The 21,011-nt window shown below is 37.0% G+C and overlaps 1 protein-coding gene across 1 annotated transcript in view; it reads left to right on the top strand.

Moving 5' to 3' along the window:
• The window catches only part of LOC126154821 (G-protein coupled receptor GRL101-like), a 354,933-nt gene extending 334,913 nt beyond the window's left edge, over nucleotides 1–20,020 (top strand). The window contains exons 25-26 of the mRNA XM_049916187.1: nucleotides 4,692–4,869; nucleotides 19,860–20,020. Coding sequence (XP_049772144.1) covers nucleotides 4,692–4,869; nucleotides 19,860–20,020 — 339 coding nt within the window. The remainder of the gene's footprint in view (nucleotides 1–4,691; nucleotides 4,870–19,859) is intronic.
• The last annotated feature ends 991 nt before the right edge of the window (nucleotides 20,021–21,011 follow it).

Here is a 21,011-nt window from a genome sequence, read left to right as displayed (position 1 = left end):
TGGTCTCCCTCTTCAATTTTTACCCTCTGTGCTTCCCTCCAGTACTAAATGGGTGATGCCTTGATGCCTCAGAATGGGTCCTGCAACCGATCCCTTCTTCTAGTCAAGTTGTGTCACAAATTCCTCTTCTCCCCAATTCTACTCAGTACCTCCTTATTAGTTACATGATCTGTCCATCTAATCTTCAGCATTTTTCTGTAGCACCACATTTTCAAAGCTTCTATTCTCTTCTTGTCTAAACTATTTATTGGCCATGTTTCACTTCCATACATAGCGACACTCCACACAAATACTTTCAGAAAGGACTTCCTGACACTTAAACCTATACTTGATACTAATAAATTTCTCTTCTTCAGAAATGCTTTCCTTGCCACAGCCAGTCTACATTTTATATCCTCTCTACTTCAACCATTGTCAGTTATTTTGCTTCCCGGATAGGAAAACTCATCTACCACTTTAAGTATCTCATTTTGTAATCTAATTCCCTGAGCATCATTTGATTTAATTTGATTACATTCCATTATCCTCATTTTGCATTTGTTGATGTTCGTCTTATATCCTCCTTTCAAGACACTGTCCATTCCATTCAGCTGCTCTTCCAGATCCTTTGCTGTCTCTGTCAGAATTACACTATTGTTGGCAAACCTCACAAAGTTTTTATTTCTTTTCCATGTATTTTAATTCCTACTCCAAAACTTTATGTTTCCTTTACTGCTTGCTCAATGTACAGACTGAATAACATCACTTCCTCCTCAATCACAGCTTCCTTTTCGTGCCCTTGACTCTTATAACTTGTTGTAAATAGCCTTTCACTCCCTGTATTTTGCCCCTACCACCTCAAAAGCTTTCTCTAAGTCTACAAATGCTAGAAATGTAGGTTTGTATTTCCTTAACTTATCTTCTAAGATAAATCATTGGGTCAGTATTGTGTTGTGTGTTCCAACATTTCTACAGAATCTGAATTGATCTTTCCCGATGTCAGCTTCTACCAGTTTTTCAATTAGCCTGCAAAGAATTTGTGTTATTCTTTTGCAACCATGACTTATTAAACTGTTAGTTTGGTAATTTTCACACCTGTCAGCACCTGCTTTCTATGGGGTTGGGATTATTATATCCTTCTTGAAGTCTGAGGATATTTCACCCGTCTCATACATCTGACTCACCAGATGGAAGAGTTTTGTCAGGGTTGGCTCTCCCAAGGCTATCAGTAGCTCTAATGGAATGTTGTCTATTCATGGGGTCTTGTTTTGAATTATGTCTTTCAGTGCTCTGTCAAATTCTTCAAATAGTATCATATCTCTCATTCCACCTTCAGCTACGTCCTCTTCCATTTCCATATTACTGCCCTCAAGTACATCGCCCTTGTACAGACTCACTGAATACTCCTTCCATCTTTGTCCTTTCCCTTCTTTGCTTATGACTGGTTTTCCTTTTGAGCTCTTGATATTGATATGTGGTTCTCTTTTCTCCAAAAGTCTTTTTAATTTTTCTGCAGGCAGTATCTGTCTTACCCCTAGTGATATATGCTTCTACATCCTTACATTTGTCCTCTAACCATCCCTGCTTAGCCATTTTGCACTTACTGTCAATCTCATTTTTGAGATGTTTGTATCAGGTGATAATGAAAACATTGGACTTGTATTATGGGGAATGGTATATACATTTGGTTGTGGCTATAAAGATTTCGTTTTGCATAACACATTTCAGTTGACTGTTGCAATGGTTCCTTGAATGAGGATTCTCAAAGTGACATTAATTTCACTAATTGATTAGAAAGCATTATGTCAGCTAGATACAAAATCAGCTGGTTTTGTGAAAGAATGGTCATATATCTAATTACTTTTTTAATGTACCACAGTGATATCAAATGTAAGCTACATGTATTATTTATAGAATAAGTATATCAACATTTATGATTATTTTATGTGTGAAGTGCACATGTAGTTTACGATTGATTAATTTTATTCCTTTATGTGTTCCACTTTCTTGTGTGGAACATAATGTATATGATGTTAGTGGATTCATTAAATTGAATCTTTTATCATTCGTGACAGTGGAGCAGAGTAAACGCATTGAGTCTCTATTTTTTTACTTGACTGTCAAGTCTGGGAACAATAAAGTAAAACAGTGTTACACATTTTGTTAAACTCTTTAGTTTTTGCAAAATAACCCATCATTTGCTCTTAATGTATAAATACAAAGTATGTTGAAAAGCAGTGCAATATTATTTTAAAAGTGCATCTTATAAATCTACTGATCTGAAAAAGTGTCAGAAAAGCTGTTGATTTACTTTTGAGAAATAAAAAGGAGATACAACAAGTTTCCAGAAAAATTAAAAAATTGAGAAAAGATTGTACGGTTCTTTGCTGCCTTGTTCATGTATTCCCGCAATCTTTTTTCCTCAATTTTGTAAGTTCTTTAGGTATCACTGTGTGACAAATTCACATACTTTAAATAAAAAAGAACAAATACAACCCATTCACTGTGTTCAGAAAGTGTTAAGCACTGGATACGCACAAAATTAAGAAACTTAACTCCATAGCTTAGCTATTGAAATAGTATTCTCCACACACATAACTGAATGAGGATGACTCAAGTGTTGGCAAGAATGAGAGATGAAGAAACACCAGAAGAGGAGGGTAGCAATACACAGCTAGAAATTATTTGACCATGCTGATTTTGTATCTATTGGCAGAGGAGAATCACTTGAAAATAGGCTTATTGATGAGTGAAACTGATCATAGATACTTTAAAAAAATGTTTAATTCTCCATCAATCATACAAATGCCATATGACTGTGACTGTGACATTGAAAACTAGTGACACATAGCACAAACACTGTTGCAGTGCTGCTAATCAGCTGTATCAAGAATTTAATGTTAGAGAAATTCTCAGTGTGCTTTAGATGATATGCTTCATCTTCCCATCCCTGGTTATGAAAAGGTAGCCTGTCATGAATTTCTGTATTTAGAAAGCACCTCTGGACAGTGTATGTGTTTGAACCCCATGTCAATTTTTCATTTTGCTGTGTACTGTGTTTAATAAGTAACTGAGTAGTGCTTTTTGTGAGAAGAGAGCAGCAAGTGTTTGCACAATAATTATGAAATAAACATTTAGTAGATTTGATCAAATAAATGATATGCCTAGAACTTGCCAGTTTTCCAATTTTATCTGTATATCATTTTACAAACAAGGTTCAAGAAAGCAATAGATTTGTGTTCTCTTAAGTGGTTGATAGTAAAGGGAAACAGTGTTTACTCTGATATTAGAGCAGTACCTTATCAAACATATGCCATCTATGACACAAATATAATTGGAATGAATGTATAGATTGTGCTAGTTGAAAATTTGTGCCAGACTGGGACTCAAATGCAGATTTCCTGCTTATCATGAGCATTTGCCTTGACATTTAGGCTATCTGAGCAATGGCATCACAAAGAACAATTGTTTCACTTCACATTTGAATACACTCTAATAGCTGTTTTGTTATGATATGTTCTGTTAATGCAGACCAATAATCTTCTTCTACATAAAGCTGTGATGCAGGTTCAATCAGTTCCACTCTGCCCAGCATTCTCTTAAGATTCAGTCATGTATTTGTAATTTTATGCATTTTACAAACAGATAGCTGGCCATTCTCATTGATTTTATCCTTGTAAAAGTATGAACTGTGTTACTTCAAAGTTTCTGGAAGTTTTTATGTAAACTGTTGCTCTCTTGCATTGTAAATCATAGAAATAGATGGCAATGAAGTAGACAAGTGCAGTAGAAACAATACACTGAGTAGTTTTGCTAGCTTAACAATAAAAGTCAGTACCATCTTACTTGAAAGTAAATTACTCAATGTTCAGCAAAAGATGAACATTTGTCCTTACACTTAATGAAGAAATAATTTTAATATATTAGTTAAACTGTGCTAATAATACTTAGATAGTACTAGAAACAGAGAGGTGGTCCAAATCAGAAGTGAATAGCAACAAAATCTTAAATTTAAATAAAAATGCATAACAGAAGGATAGACTGAATGCTAGATGTGTCAATGTATTCATTTCTGTAATAAATGCAAGTCATATCAAGTTATAGTAGAGTTTTTTCTGAATACAAAATAACTTGAGTAAAGATAAATGCTGAAGTTATGTTAAACAATCAAGTAGCTTGTTTTTATAGATCACTTTTTTGAGATACCACAGTGGGAGAACACTTTGGTGTCTCACAAGAGCCACATTCCATAAGGTGGCCTGAAGGACATAAAGTCAGCTTAAGATATAGATACACTTCTCTAACACATCTTGTATGAGGAATACAAATATAAAGAAAATACAATATAAAGAAAAGGATAGATTGCTATTCTCCATAAAGATGACATGTTGAGTTGCATACAGGCACAGTGAAAAGACTGTTACACATTTAGCTTTCAGCCAAAGCCTTCATCTGAGCTGCTGAGGAGGCTGACCATGTGTGCATGAAGTGTGTGGATGTGTACATGTTTTTTTCTCAAGAAGGTTTTAGTCATGAAGAGTGTAACAGTTTTTTTGTTGCACCTGGCTGCCACTTATTGTGTCAACTTTATGGTGAAAAGCAAACTATCCTTTTGCTTATATTGTTGATATTTCAACCTGGAGCTTCCATTGTTTGAAATATGTAACAGTGTGAAGGAAAAGTAATAAATCACCTCATTTTTCTGCACACAGGTTTACGCATGGATAGCTGTATTTGTTCTACCACTAAACGCAGCTATCAATCCTATTCTTTACACAATATCAACTACACCTTTCCTAGAACCAACGCTAAAAGGATTGAAGACTTTGAAGAGGTCATGTAGGCTGTCGCTTACAACTGAACAGCACCACACATACTCATCTGTTACAGGTAAAGTCAGTCAGACAAATAATTTATTTAAAAATTTAAAAATATATGTTACTGTCTGATAGTTAAAGCACATCTCTTCCATTTTTAGTGGCTGTTCAATGATTATAGATTCTAAAACATGCTTTGTCAACCCTTTATTGACCTTACAAATTTCTATGCACACTATTTGATCAAAAGTATCAGGACACCCCTGTGTAATATGGAACTGATCACTAGAGGTCATGAGATATTGACCCACCAGTATAAAAAAACACAAGAGTATTTTGTTGTCAGTAGAAGTGACAGTCAGGAGAGCTCAGTGACCCCAAACATGGATTAGTCATTGGATCTCACCTGAGTTAAAAAAACGCCAGGGACATTTCAACCCTGCCAAGCTGACTGTTGGAGATGTGAGTGTGTAATGGAAATGCAGAGGAAGAAACGTAGATGAACTATGACTGGCAAATCTTCTGTACTGGAGGACAGTGATCACCAAGCACTGAAAAGGCTGGTTGTAAGAAATCACATGAAATCAGTGGAAGGAAACTCTCGTCAGTTCCAAAGTGCTAACAGCAGTCTAGGTAGCACAGTGACAGTGTGTAGGGAGTTAAAAAGAATGGGATACAGAGGTTGAGTAGCCTCTTATAAGTCACACATTTATGTAAATCTGTTGGAGGAGCTTGAATTTGGAAAATGCCTAGGGAATTTTATCTGCTATCATATATAGTGCCAACAGTGAAGCATGGTGGAGAGGATTTTACAGAATGGGGATATTTTTCATGGTTAGGGTATGGTGTCCTTATTGTGCTTAAGAAAATGCTAAATTTGGGAAGATATGAACACATTTTACAATATTAAATTCTGTGTACAGTATTAGAGAAGTTCAGACACTATTGTTGTTTGTTGAAGGATGACAATGCACCCTATCATTAAGCAGCATCTCTGAGGCAATGGTTTGTGGACAGTAACACTCCTAAAGTGGGTTGGTCTACCCAGAGTCCTGACCTGAGCTGAACTGAATACCATTGGGATGATTGAAGATGGCGGCAAATAGTAATGGTAAAGTTCTTAGCTTACGTAAAAACTCATGTTTTGATGGGGAAAAGTGTAAAAAATGTGGAAAAGTACTAAAAACTGGAATCACATGCAAGGAATATAAGAACTCCTATCATTTTCGATTTGCAAAAGTGGACTCATCTGTGAAAGAAAATAATGAATTTATAACATGCTGGAACTGTAGTCAGTGCTGCGTTAAGAACTCAGATAACTATCATAAAGCAAAAATTTGTGACTGTAGGTGTGAATTATCTGTACTAGTCGGCGATATGGTTAGTGAAATCCAGGGCCTAAAGGCTGAAGTTACTTTCTTAAATAAGAAGGTGTGTGAATTTGAACAACAGTGCCTGATGAACTACTGTAGGCCTAAACTGAAAACCAAGGAAAGCTTTCCTGTCATCATTACTCAAAACAGGTTTCAAATTCTCGACGAAATAGTAGAACAAGAACATGTTTAGTCCATGCAAACTAGAAGTAATCCTTCAAGCAGCAAAAAAACTGTCAGTGATAAGTTCAGAAAACACCAAGTCCCAAACTCGTGTGCAAAACGTGAAATTGAACGTAAGCAAACCGTCCAAGCAAATGGAATCTGTGAAAGTACATGCAAGAAATCATCCCTAGAGAAAAACAGAAGAAACAACAACAATCACAAACACAAGCAGGGCCAGATTCTATTATATGGAGACAGCCATGGACGTGAAATAGTGCAAAACATCACAAGTATGCAAGACAACTTTGCAGTGGTAGACCACATCCAGCCTGGAGCCCCTCTTTCTGCTGTGGTGAAGCTGTGCATGTAGGATTGTGACTCGTTCTCATCCAATGACTGTGTCATTATTACGGGAGGTTCATATGATGTAGCAAGAAATCAAGCAAAAGATGCTATTAGACATATGAAAATGGTACTGGGTAAATTAAATGACACCAAAACAATTGATGTCAACATTCCACAGAGGTATGATCTTATGAAACAGTATATTGTGAACTGGGAAGTTCATAAAACAAATGATAGGATTAAAGCTGTATGTGGTAAATTACAGAATGTGTCTCTAGTAGATGTCAGCTATCTAGAAAGGGAGCTGCACACATTTCATGGTCTGTACATGAACAAAAGAGGCAAAAAGATTGTTAGTAGCAACATTATTGAGGAAGTCAGGTGACATTGTTCACAAAGTGATGAAAAGAAGTCCATTGCCATAGGGTGGCACAACCCACCTCAACAAAATCTGCCATAACACCAGCCACTGCTGGCAAGCCAGGGAAACTTGTAAAGCCTGCTGGCCTCATTGCTAGTGCAAAATTATCCTCAAGGTCCAGCAGGTAAAACTCAGTCTTAAAATCATACACCAGAATCTTAGTAGTCTTAAAAATAAGCATAATGATCTAGATGTAATTTCATGGATTGACAAACCCGATATATTAGTTGTAACTGAACATTGGTACAATGAAGCTCTGATTAGCATTAGTCAACCAATGTGTACGAAATTCTGCACAGCCTTCAGTAGAAAAGACAAGACTGGGGGAGGTGTATCAATTTTCACTGTAAATGAAAGTAATTTTAATGTTATTGATGTGAGTGCCTTCTGCTTGGAAGGAGTCTCAGAATTTGCTGCAATAAACCTAAAATGGGGTAGAGATAACATAACAGTTATCGGTGTTTACAGGCCACCTGCAGCAAATACAAATACCTTTTTTGTAAATCTTTCTGACTTGCTTGTATATATAGACACAACATTTTCTGGGCCAAATGGTCATGTAAATATTATAGTTACAGGGGATATAAATATAGATTTATTAACAAGTGATGTCAGCACCAAAAAGTTACATCTCCTGTGTGATGAATTTAACCTGACCCCACTAATTCGGTAACCCACTAGAGAAATTGGCAATAGTAAAACATGTCTTGACAACATAATAACAAACATGACCCACCTATCCCACAGTGCATCGGTTTTAAAACTAGCCATCTCAGATCACCATGCAGTACAGCTTAAATTGGAGCTCCATGAGGCCCCCACTGTCACCACAAAGCAACAGTTTGTAATGAAAAGAATAATGTATCATGACAACATAAATAGACTAAACTGCATGCTAGCACAAATAAAATGGTTTGAAAATAATAGCTTTTCATGTGATAGCTTTGCTGCTGACTTCTATTACTGCTTTGATACCACATGCCCAGTTGTAATTCCAAAAAAGAAACAAACAAAAAATAAAGCATCAGTTTTAAAACTAGCCATCTCAGATCACCATGCAGTACAGCTTAAATTGGAGCTCCATGAGGCCCCCACTGTCACCACAAATATTTGGGTAAATAGTAATGTCACTGAAGCGAGGGAAAAATTAAAACTACTCCACAGTGCAATGCTGAATAATAGAGAGATTCCTGAGCTAAAGGAAGCCTTCAAAATATATCAAGCACACTGTAAGGACTTACTCACACAGACCAAGAGCAACTATGTTGCAAATAAGCTTCAAAACTCGCACAACGTAACTGCTGGCATCTGGGCAGTCATAAACAGTTTTAGAACCTGCAATGACAAATCCTGTATGGACTTTACTATTAACCACAATGGCATGCTCATAAAAGACCAACTGGAAATTGTAAATATTTTTAATGAATATTTTTCTTCTGTAGGGGAGGCCATAAATGACAAACATAAAAACATGCACTACAGTTTTAAAGGTAGACACATGTGACCATAGTATATATCTAGCCCCCACAAACTGTGCAGAAATAACGGGCAAAATTAGCTTTCTAAAACCCTCTAATTCAGCTGGGCATGATGGCCTAAGTATTAATGTTTTAAAAGCCTGTAGCCAAAATGTCTCTGTACCTCTGTCTGTAGCAGTCAACAATATATTAGAATCAGGCACCTTTCTAGACAGACTAAAAATAGCACACGTAACATCCATTTTTAAGAAAGGTGACAACAATAAAATAGAAAACTACAGACCAGTCTCAATCCTTCCTGTCTTTTCCAAAATAGTTGAGAAAGTTATATACAACAGGATTATAAACTTTCTTAACAAACAAAACCTGATGTTTGAAAATCAAAATGGATTCATAAAAGGTAAATCAACTAGCACCGCAGCTGCTCAATTAATTGAAGAGGTGTTAGGGGGTATCGAAAGCAAGGAACACGTGGCAAGTGTATAACTAGACCTGGAAAAAGCCTTTGATTGTGTGAATATTGACGTCCTATTAGACAAGCTATGGAACATGGGCATTAGAGGCGTTGCTTATGACCTAATAAAGGGTTATATGAGCAATAGAAAACAGTTTGTTCTACTTAAACGGAAAGTGGTGTCTACAAATCGGAGATCACTTGCATAAAATATCGCGTGTCCCAGGGCTCGGTGTTGGGCCCCCTTCTGTTCTTGATCTGTGTAAATGATATTAAATATTGTACTATAAATTCCAAAATTGTTCTGTATGCCAATGACAAGTCCATTGTGTGTAAAAAGGAATTGTGTAATGAACTAGAGGCCGAGTGTAATAATGTGACAAAAGAAATTGTTCAGTTTTTTAATGAAAGCCACTTAAATGTAAGCACCAGTAAAACATGTTTGATGGAGTTTAACAAAAGCAGTTTGAATAATGAAATTAATTTATACATTGGCAACGAATTGATAAAGATACAGTCTATTGTAAAATTCCTTGGCATAACAATCCAAAGCAACCTGAAGTGGGACACACATATTGACTCCCTAGCAACTAAGTTGTCAAAAAATATATTTGCAATCAGTATTATTAGCAAGTTCTGTAGAGAATCTGTAGTCCTAAAGACTGCATACCATGCTATTTTCTCCTCTCACTTGAACTACGGTATTGAAATTTGGGGGCAACAACCAAAGCTAATCTAGATAAGCTACTCATTCTTCAAAAAAGGGGTGTGAGAACAATCTGTGGAGCAAAATATAGGGAATCTTGTCGCAACTTGTTTCCAAAAACAGAGGTGTTAACTGTTATAAACACGTACATTCTAAAAGACATATTGCTTGTGAAAAGACTGCATCCAAACACTTATTCAGATTTTGAACCAGTACAATACTAGAAATAAAGAAAGATTTTACATTGGCAGCCACAGAACAGCACTTTACAAAAAGGGGCCTCAGTACGCAGGTATAAAATTAGCTAATGCACTGCCTAGTGCCATCATGACTCTTCCTACAATTAAACTGAAACATCAGCTTAAGAAATCTTTAGTAAAACACCCTTTCTACACATTAGAAGAGTACCATACTTATATGAAGAACAACAAGTGCTTTGTGAAATTATCTGAATAAAAATCTGTAAACATCTTATTGTAATTTTGTTGTAAATTAATGACGTACTCAGAAGAATTTGTCTTGTGTATTGTACAAATAACTTTAATCATTACGGTTTCTTTGTACATGTGCAGTGTACCATTTGATGTTGAATAAAGCTATTATCATTATTATTATTATTATTTCTTTACTTTCTCAGACGTTAAGTCTGGTTAAAAATGGAAAGTGACACGGACCTTGATCAAGCGTCACTTCCTTTTAACTGTACGGTATATGTTATATTGCATTTAGGAACTTTCAGGTAGTTGAACATGTATCAATAATTACGGATTTCTGTAATTGTATATATAAGTTTGGATGTAGCTGTATTGTGTTGATGTACTGGTGGATATTGTGTGGTATGACTCCTGTAGCTGATAGTATAATTGGTATAATGTCAACTTTATCCTGATGCCACATGTCCTTGACTTCCTCAGCCAGTTGGATGTATTTTTCAATTTTTTCTCCTGTTTTCTTTTGTATATTTGTTGTATTGGGTATGGAAATTTCGATTAGTTGTGTTAATTTCTTCTTTTTATTGGTGAGTATGATGTCAGGTTTGTTATGTGGTGTTGTTTTATCTGTTATAATGGTTCTGTTCCAGTATAATTTGTATTCATCATTCTCCAGTACATTTTGTGGTGCATACTTGTATGTGGGAACGTGTTGTATTATTAGTTTATGTTGTAAGGCAAGCTGTTGATGTATTATTTTTGCTACATTGTCATGTCTTCTGGGGTATTCTGTATTTGCTAGTATTGTACATCCACTTGTGATGTGATCTACTGTTTCTATTTGTTGTTTGCAAAGTCTGCATTTATCTGTTGTGGTATTGGGATCTTTAATAATATGCTTGCTGTAATATCTGGTGTTTATTGTTTGATCCTGTATTGCAGTCATGAATCCTTCTGTCTCACTGTATATATTGCCTTTTCTTAGCCATGTGTTGGATGCGTCTTGATCGATGTGTGGCTGTGTTAGATGATACGGGTGCTCGCCATGTAGTGTTTTCTTTTTCCAATTTACTTTCTTCGTATCTGTTGATGTTATGTGATCTAAAGGGTTGTAGAAGTGGTTATGAAATTGCAGTGGTGTAGCCGATGTATTTGTATGAGTGACTGCTTTGTGTATTTTGCTAGTTTCTGCTCGTTCTAGAAAGAATTTTCTTAAATTGTCTACCTGTCCATAATGTAGGTTTTTTATGTCGATGAATCCCCTTCCTCCTTCCTTTCTGCTTAATGTGAATCTTTCTGTTGCTGAATGTATGTGATGTATTCTATATTTGTGGCATTGTGAACGTGTAAGTGTATTGAGTGCTTCTAGGTCTGTGTTACTCCATTTCACTACTCCAAATGAGTAGGTCAATATTGGTATAGCATAAGTATTTATAGCTTTTGTCTTGTTTCTTGCTGTCAATTCTGTTTTCAGTATTTTTGTTAGTCTTTGTCTATATTTTTCTTTTAGTTCTTCTTTAATATTTGTATTATGTATTCCTATTTTTTGTCTGTATCCTAGATATTTATAGGCATCTGTTTTTTCCATCGCTTCTATGGAGTCACTGTGATTATTCAATATGTAATCTTCTTGTTTAGTGTGTTTTCCCTTGACTATGCTATTTTTCTTACATTTGTCTGTTCCAAAAGCCATATTTATATCATTGCTGAATACTTCTGTTATCTTTAGTAATTGGTTGAGTTGTTGATTGGTTGCTGCCAGTAGTTTTAGATCATCCATGTATAGCAAATGTGTGATTTTGTGTGGGTATGTTCCAGTAATATTATATCCACAATTTGTATTATTTAGCATGTTGTATAGTGGGTTCAGAGCAAGACAGAACCAGAAAGGACTTAATGAGTCTCCTTGGTATATTCCACACTTAATCTGTATTGGCTGTGATGTGATGTTATCTGAATTTGTTTGGATATTAAGAGTGGTTTTCCAGTTTTTCATTACTATGTTTAGAAACTGTATCAATTTAGGATCTACTTTGTATATTTCCAATATCTGTAGTAACCATGAGTGGGGTACACTATCAAAGGCTTTTTGGTAATCAATGTATGCGTAGTGTAGCGATCTTTGTTTAGTTTTAGCTTGATATGTCGCCTCTGTATCTATTATCAGTAGCTCTTTACATCCTCGTGCTCCTTTGCAACAGCCTTTTTGTTCTTCATTTATAATTTTGTTCTGTGTTGTATGTGTCATTAATTTCTGTGTAATGACTGAAGTTAATATTTTGTATATTGTTGGTAGGCATGTTATGGGGTGATATTTAGCTGGGTTTGCTGTGTCTGCTTGATCTTTAGGTTTCAGATAGGTTATTCCATGTGCAAGTGTATCAGGGAATGTGTATGGGTCTGCAATGTAACTGTTAAATAATTTACGTTTGTTATTGTCACTGTTAAATAATTTAGTTAGATGTGAATGTGTTGAGGTGAACTTCTTTAGCCAGTAATTTGCTATTTTATCATTTCCAGGGGCTTTCCAATTGTGTGTAGAATTAATTGCTCGGGTGACTTCATGTTGCAAAATTATCACTTCAGGCATTTGTGGTATCATCTTGTATGAGTCTGTTTCTGCTTGTATCCACCGTGCATGCCTGTTATGTTTGGTGGATTGTCTATTTTAATGTGTGTGTTATCTATTGTTTGGTAAAATCTCTTTTGGTTTGTGTTGAATGTTTGGTTTTGTTTCCTTCTATTTTCACTTTTTTTGTATCTTCTAAGTCGTTTGGCCAATGCTTGTAATTTCTGCTTCTTTTCATCTAATTGCTCTATTGCTTCTTGTTGTGAGATTTTACCTAACCTTTTTCGTTTTTTGTCTGATATTTCATTTCTTATAAATTGTGTTAGCTGTCCGATGTCTTTTCTCAGTTTTTCTATTCTGATCTGTAGCCTGTGTTGCCATGCTGGTTTTGTGGGTTTCTTATGTGTGTTGGTTTGTTCTGATCTCTGCCTAGTGTGTATATTTAGTGTAGTGAGTGCTCCTATATAAACCAGTAGTTGTAACTCTTCCATAGTTGTGTTTTCATTTATTTTGTTGTGTATGATTGTGTTGATAGTCTTTATTGTTGTTTCGACTTGTGGGTTATTTGGCGGTCTATGCAAGAATGGTCTAATGTCTGTATTTGTGTCTTTGTATTCTATATATGTCAGCTGAAATTTATCTTCTATATCTAACATGTGTGTCACTTCGTGTTCTATTTGTGCTTGTTCTGGTGGCTGTCTTAAGATTTCATTTTCCTCTGATTGTTTAATTGATACGTGTTGGTCTTTGTTTGTTTGCTCTGGGATGTTTGAGTCCATTACTGTATTTTCTTCTTCTACTGATTGCACATTATTTTGTTCCAGTATTTGTTGTACTTGTTGTTTGATGTTTTCTAATTCTGACTGGGGTATCCTGTTATTTTTTATTATCACACGGATCTGATCAGCTAGTCGTTGTTCTGTTAAAAATTTTAATTCCGGGTATCTGGTAATAAATGTTGTGTATACTTGTGATCTGTATCCAGTTGTGTTGGTTCCTAGGTTTGTTGCTTGGTAATAACAGAACATGAGGTGTCGATTAACTTCATCTGACCATCTCATCCTCTGTCTTTGTTTTCCTTCTAGGGTGGTTGCAGGAAGCATATCCTGCAAAACACCTCTATTTGGATTTAAATCATTTTCCAGTTGGCTAGCAGTGTCGTTACCATTGTGGGCGGACATAGGGTTCAAGCGTCGTCCCCGACCATGACGGCGCTTGTCCGAGGCTTCTTTAGTTCTGTCCTGAACCAAGTAATCACACTAAAAGGGGGGTTAGCCCTATTAGTGGTTTGTTCTTTTCGTCGCCTTTTACGACTGGCAGAACATACCGGAGGCCTATTTTTTTCCCGGGCCTCCACGGGGTTTTATTATTATTATTATTATTATTATTATTATTATTATTATTATTATTATTATTATTTAGAATGTTGACTTCACTCCAGACTCCAGTGTCCATCACTGCCTTCTCTGCTTTCAGCTCTTGAGCAAGAATGGGCTGCCATTTCTCCACAGACATTCAGAAACCTCATTGAAAGTGTCCCCAGCTAAGTTCAAGCTGTCATAAAAGCGAAGGATGAACACATCCATATTAATGTCCACTAACAGATGTTTGGATATTTTGAAAAAATAGTGGAACAGTTTGTTAAATATTTTTCAGCATTCATATTCTTTAACTGTTTCATATTCATTATTACTATACCATTACAATTAAAGAGACAATTAATAAGGTTCTGTGGGCTTAACTAATGACTCATTCTTTCTCGAAACTTTCAAATTTGTCATTTATTTTGCTCTTTTAGTTACATGGCAAAATAAATGATGAATTTTAAATAACAATGCAGTATCAAAATTGCTCATGAGAAGTATGTCAGTGATAGCAACTTTCTGGAACCTTCAGTATTGATACCTTGTCAAATAGTGCCAAGCATGGACATCTGGAGTTGTTAATTGCCATCCTTTGATTATTTCGCACAGTAAAGTGCTTAGTCAAGATTGAAAGTCATAGTGCAAAATTATCGATAATATTGTAAACAGGAAAAATGGCAGCGTCAGTTGTAAGAGTTTGAAATCATTTATTACAGTAAATCAGTTTCAGTCTTTGAGTGAGGACCTTCATTGTAATTATTAAAGTCTTGAAGACTCGCATAATAGAAGCACATGGAGTCAATTCAGTGCAGGTTAACCTCAATTACTGATTTTTTTTAAATGACTCAAATGGTATCAATGATTTGGAGGTAACTTACTATAAGACAATGAAAAAGATTTATAAAACAGAAAGTATTCATCAAAAATTATTTGTTTCTTGCACATATTTTTCTAGCAATAGGAATCCTGTTATGTTCTGTAAAATGATCAAAATGTTTCCATTCAAAGCCTGTACAGTCCACAATTGGTATGCCAATCAGGCAAAATTGCCATGAACATTGAGGCAATCTTCTCATCAGTGGACTAGGTTGAAGATACTCATTAGGTAAACCACCATGTCCTACTGTGTGAAGAAGTCTGTAACTGCCCACTGCACATCCTCATCCAACAGAAATTGTCAATCCTTCAAAAAGCTTTTTTAAGGGACTGACGGTCTGGTAATTGCATGGAGAGAAATTAGTACTGTAGGGCAGGTGCTTGAGTGACTCCCAAGTGAGTTGGCATAACTTCTGCATTACAACATTTGTGATATGGGACGTGAGTTATCATGAAGTAGCAGCAATTTTCTCAGACAATTTGCTTAAGTGCACACCATAATTTCTCCTCCTCCTCCTCCTCCTCCTCCTCCTCTTCCCCTCCTCCTCCTCCTCCTCCTCCTCCTCCTCCCCCTCCCTTTCCCTCACCACCCATATGTAATCACCCTCCTCCTCCCTCCTTCCTCATCCCCCTCGCAACCCATGTGTACCTACCCTTTTTTTCTTCCTGTAATTATTAAGTGACAAATTTCAGAAGAAGTTTTTAGTAATTTTGTAACTAAGCAAAACAAAGTTATACCCAGTTCCTCTCCAGTATGCTAACATTTCACCTTATGAATTCTTCCTTTTGTGTGTTAAGACAATGTGACTCCACATCTCTTGGCAATATCTGTGACCATGTCAAGGAGACCATTACTGTGTGATGTACCACATTGTCTAATATATCTGAACACACACACAAAAATATACTCACCAAGTGGCAGCAGGAGGAAACAAATATAAAGGTTAAACAAATGTGCTAGCCTTTGTAACCAGTGGCTCTTTCTTCTGGCAGAAGGAATAAAGGGGAAGGAAGTGGGATGAAGGAAATGGACTGGTGAGGCTAAGGAAATGGGGAGAGTTTATAAAAGTCAACCAGAGGCCCATGTCAAGACGACTTGCTGGGCTGTATGAAAAAGAAAGACTCACTTTTGCAGGGTGCACCAGATGAGATTTGAAAACCTGAGAGCCTGAACGTGGAAGATAGAATAGTAAGTAAGGCAGAGATTACTGACAAAACATTGCACAAGAGTTAACAAGAGCGGAAAGCTTAGTGCGTTCTATGTGCTAGATGTGGGCTTGAAGGGGGAATACAGACAGGTCAGAAAATAAAAGATATAGATATAGAAAAATAAAAGAAAATGAAGAAAGGAGTAGTTACTAAGAAGAAATGCTGAGACCAAGAAAATTAGAAAAGATAATTAATATAAATTAAGGCCAGGAGTGTGGCAAGAACCAAAGACATGCTTCTGCACTTTACAGTGTGCATATGTGAGCTCCCACATTCTGTGCTTACGCACTTTAAAAACTGAGATCCCACATTCTGTTTCTTGAAACTTGCTTATCCCTGGGAGTTACCTACCAAAGCTTAGCACTGAAAGTCACTGTTTACAGTTTAAAATACAGCAGTCTCTTGTACTTTCCCAGGTAAACTGTGACCTACATGCTTCATCTGCCAATTTCAACTCTAACTGTCCACCATGTGTCCTTGGATGGTATCATTTGCCAAGCTAACTGCAAACCGTAACAACAGACCAGACTTTACCTCAAAACGCTATTCTGCATTGTCCTAAACTGTCACAACTGTTGTGTTTCCCTACCTGTCCCTCCCAGCTCCCTAAACAGTCACACTATCAACCACCACTCCTCTCCCACAAACCGAGCTTGCCCAGTCTTCTTAACATGCCCCAACCGTCACCACTGCCTGATAACTCATGATCACGAGAACCATTCACAATAGTTCAGTATTCTCAACCTCTCATCTAAGGCTCTTTCCTCCTGAATTATCTGTATTATCGAAGGTTCATTCTTGCAGCACTAAACCTGCATTTAACTATGCTGCTTTGGTGAAGGAACTACTTTCCTCCATGTGTAATGTTGCCTAGAAATATCACTCTGCAACTCAGTTCCAAAACCTTTGCAACAGCAGACCTGACATTGAACCCTGCCTTGAACAGTCCTGACCATGATCCCATCTTGATCCACCACCACCATCTCAAAATCCCTCCTCACAAGTCTTCCTAAAATTCAACATTGCTTCACAATCCTATCTCGGGTCCCTACAACATTACCCTAAACTGTCCTCTGCAAAACTCCAGTCTGTTTGTTCCCTAAAAATTGATGACTGCATCATTATCCTCCTAGCAAACAAGGGACCTACTGCTGTGGTATTTGAGGGACAGGAGTATGTAAACGAGGGTCTCTGCCAGCTGTCTGACACCTCTACATACAGTATCTGCCATCAGGATCCCATTCATGTGATGCAAACTGACTTACAGGCCCTCCTTATAGCCTCCGGCCCCTCACAAGGACTAACGCCTCAATCCACAGAACGTATGATCCCACCCGAATGATGCACTCCCCCCTTCTATCTTCTTTCTAAGATTCACGATCCCAATCACACTGGCCGTCCCATAGTTGCTGGCTTCAAAGCACCCACCAAATGTATTTCTGCCTTAAATGATCAACACCTGCAACCTACAGTACAAAGACTCCTCTCCCTTATTAAACACACCAACTATTCCCTAGATCATCTGAAATCTGTGCCTGTTCCAATCCCAACAAACACCTAGCTTATCACCATTGATGCCATCTCTCTCTGTATCAAATCCCCCAAGTACATGGTCTGTCTGCTACGGAACTTAACCTCAACCAGTGCCCACCTTATTAAAAATGTATGATGTCCTTCCTGTTCACTTTAATTAACTTTATATTTACCAACAACTACTTTACTTCTGAGCAGCAGACATACAAACAGATCAGGGACATGGCAATGGGAACCAAGATGTCTATTTCTAGCCATCAGACACTGATGACATCTTTCCTATATGCAGTCATGGTGAAGGAGATCTATTAAAAATTGCTTGGGACCTTTTAATACATTCTCACAGTTAAATTTCCCATGCCACTATCCTTGACATTGACCTCATCCTCCCTGAGGATCAGTTACATACTTCCATTCACATTAAACTGGCTAACAAACAGTGGTATTTACATTTTGACAATTGCCATCCTTCCCATGTCAGAGAATTCCTCCTGTACAGCCTTGGCAGTTGAGACAAATGTTCAGGTGTGGCTTCTTCACAGCAATAAACCACCATTTTCACCTCAGCCTTCACTGGATCTAATTACCTCACCATCATAGCTCAAAAGCAGACTTCCCTGGCCATCACATCCAATCCTGATCCCTCCAAAAAACAACTTGAGGGTACATTTCTTGTTACTCAGTATTATCCTGGTCTTGCATGTATTAATCAGCTACTTTGACAAGTCTCTAACTTCCTAAAAACATCTCCTGGAAAGAGGTCCATTCAGTCTTACATTTTGCCCACTGTACCTAGAATAGCTTTTAGTCACCCAGCCCCCTCCCCCAACCTTAGCAGTATCCTGGTCAGACCCTGTGCCCCTTCTGCACCCAGTTTCCTACCCTTTGCCTCCTACCTCTGTGAACATACCCACTGTAAGATTTGACCTATGCACCTTATTACCACTGCCTGTACCAGCCCTATAACTGGCAAAACAAATACCCTCAAAGGGAGAGCCACATGTGAAATTACACATATCTTGTACCAGCTGTTATGTACCCCCTGTTCAGCTTCCTACATTGATATGACTACAACCAAGTTACCAGTTAGGATGAATAGGCACAGACAAGTGGCGTATTCTGGCAGTACACAATACTATTGCAGAGCATGCCCTACAACATGACAATCATGAGCTCAGTGCCTTTTTCACCACACATGCCAGCTTGTTTCTTTTCCTAGAAACCTTTTTCTCAGAACTCCACAGGTGAGAACTGGTGTTTCAACATGTACTTGGTTCTCATCAACCATTTGGCATTAATTAATGTTAATTATTTTCTCTAATTTTCTTGGCCTCAGTGTTTCTTCTCAGTAACTATTCCTGTCTTCATTCCCTTTTAGTTTTCTATATCTTTCATTTTCTGGACTGTCTATATCCCCCCCCCCCCCCTCCTTCATCTGCGGCATATAATACACTAAGATTTCTGCTCTTATTAACTCTTGCATGGTTTCTTGTAAGTAATATCTGTCCTGTCTATTATTCTACCTTCCGCCTTCAAGCTCTCAGGTTTTCAAATCTCATTTGGTGTGTCCCCGACGATCGGTGTTTCCTTGTCATCCTGTCCAGTTAAGTGTCCCCTGACTTGGGATTCTGGGTGACTTTTCTGAAATCTCCCCATCTCTTAAACCTTGCCAGTCATTTTCCTTCATCCTTCTTTCTTCCCCATTAACCATTCTCCTAGAAGGAGGAGTCAATCGCTCCAAAACCTACACATTTCTTTAACCTTAATATGTTATTCCTCTTACTGCCACTTTGTGACTAGATTTTTTTTAATCTGTCAGATTATATTATATTTTCAAAAATTTATTATTTTCATTGGTATACTACAGTGTATGCCTCTTTGACACTCATGGAATATTTAAACTATTAGTAATAAAATTAAATGAAACTCTCTAGTTCTTTGGTATAGTACCCATTGTTACAAGCTGAATACTGATGAAACACTGGGAATTTGTTCCCACATACAGCCTGGTTCCTGTGCACCATCAATTAAGACAGTTACGCTTATAATTTCTTTTATAATCAGTTGTGGTCTCATTCAGATAGAAGTCTTACTGTAACTATTCTTAACATATTGTATAATGAAAATCTTTCATTACAGCCTCTGAACATCAACATGATTATAATCTCCATGGCCATCCATTTATGATTGATGCTGGTCATTCAATTGGAAATGACAAATACAAAAAGAAACAACAAGAAAATTGTAATGATACCAGTGAAGAGGACGGAGAACATTTCTTTTCTGCCAGTGAATGGTAATTTGTAGTATAGAGAACACTTTGTTAGCACTTTTAAAGCTAATAGATTAACATTGCTCCACAGCTGTACTGTTTAATTATCACCAATGTAGAATGACAGTTCTCTTACTTATGAAGTAGTAGCATATTCTGCTAAAAATGATAATCTCATTACAATTTAAAATGTCATAAGAAATAAGGATGAATTATGGAAGCTCAAATGAAAAAATTATTCAAGGAAAGTAAGAGAGCAAAACACTGATTTGGTGTTCATTGTGCAGTCAGTATATGATTAGAGACATCATTTACAGTGAGTGTAGACCCGTCCACATTGATGGTTTGTTGACAGTTGTTGTGGTTTGGACTGTTGGCCATACAGTGAGTTTTGTAGTGGAGCCGGAGACTGCAACAAAAATGTTTTTAGCAGCATGGATCTTTTTTATGGTAATGCATCATTTTTTTTAGAAAATTGCAACATATTGTGATCATAAACACCATATTAAATGTAAAAGATTAGAATTGTCAAAAGACTGCATGTGTGACGTGGAAGATCATGTTTCCATATCAGTGCCATAGGCTATCTTATGGCTTAGTTTCAAATGTTCAGGGGAATAAACAGCCTTCATTGAAGAGATTTATTTGAAATTCCACCCATTTGTGGCATAGTGTTACTACAGTGATGCATGTGTGTAAGGCATGAGATCTACACCTACCAGAGATGTCCAAATGTTAAACTTACTAGGGCTCTTCCCATTCGATTTGCTAATGGCACACAGGAAGAATTATAGCTTAAGTGTCTATTCATGCTGTATTTATCGAAATATTGTCTTGGTGGGCCTTACAGTATCAATACACAGAGTATTGTGGCATATTCCTCACTTGTTCTTGAAACTTTTTAAGTAGGCTTTGATGGGGTAGTGGATGCGTGTCTTTAAATATCTGCCAGCTCAGATTTTTCAGCAGCTCCATATTCTTGTCCCATATGTCAAAAAAATCTCAGACCATTTTTGCTG

The sequence above is a fragment of the Schistocerca cancellata genome, chromosome 2, assembly GCF_023864275.1.
Source record: "Schistocerca cancellata isolate TAMUIC-IGC-003103 chromosome 2, iqSchCanc2.1, whole genome shotgun sequence".
NCBI lineage: Eukaryota > Metazoa > Arthropoda > Insecta > Orthoptera > Acrididae > Schistocerca > Schistocerca cancellata.
Note: the sequence above shows the minus strand (reverse complement) of the source record. Positions and strands in the feature narration are given on the sequence as shown.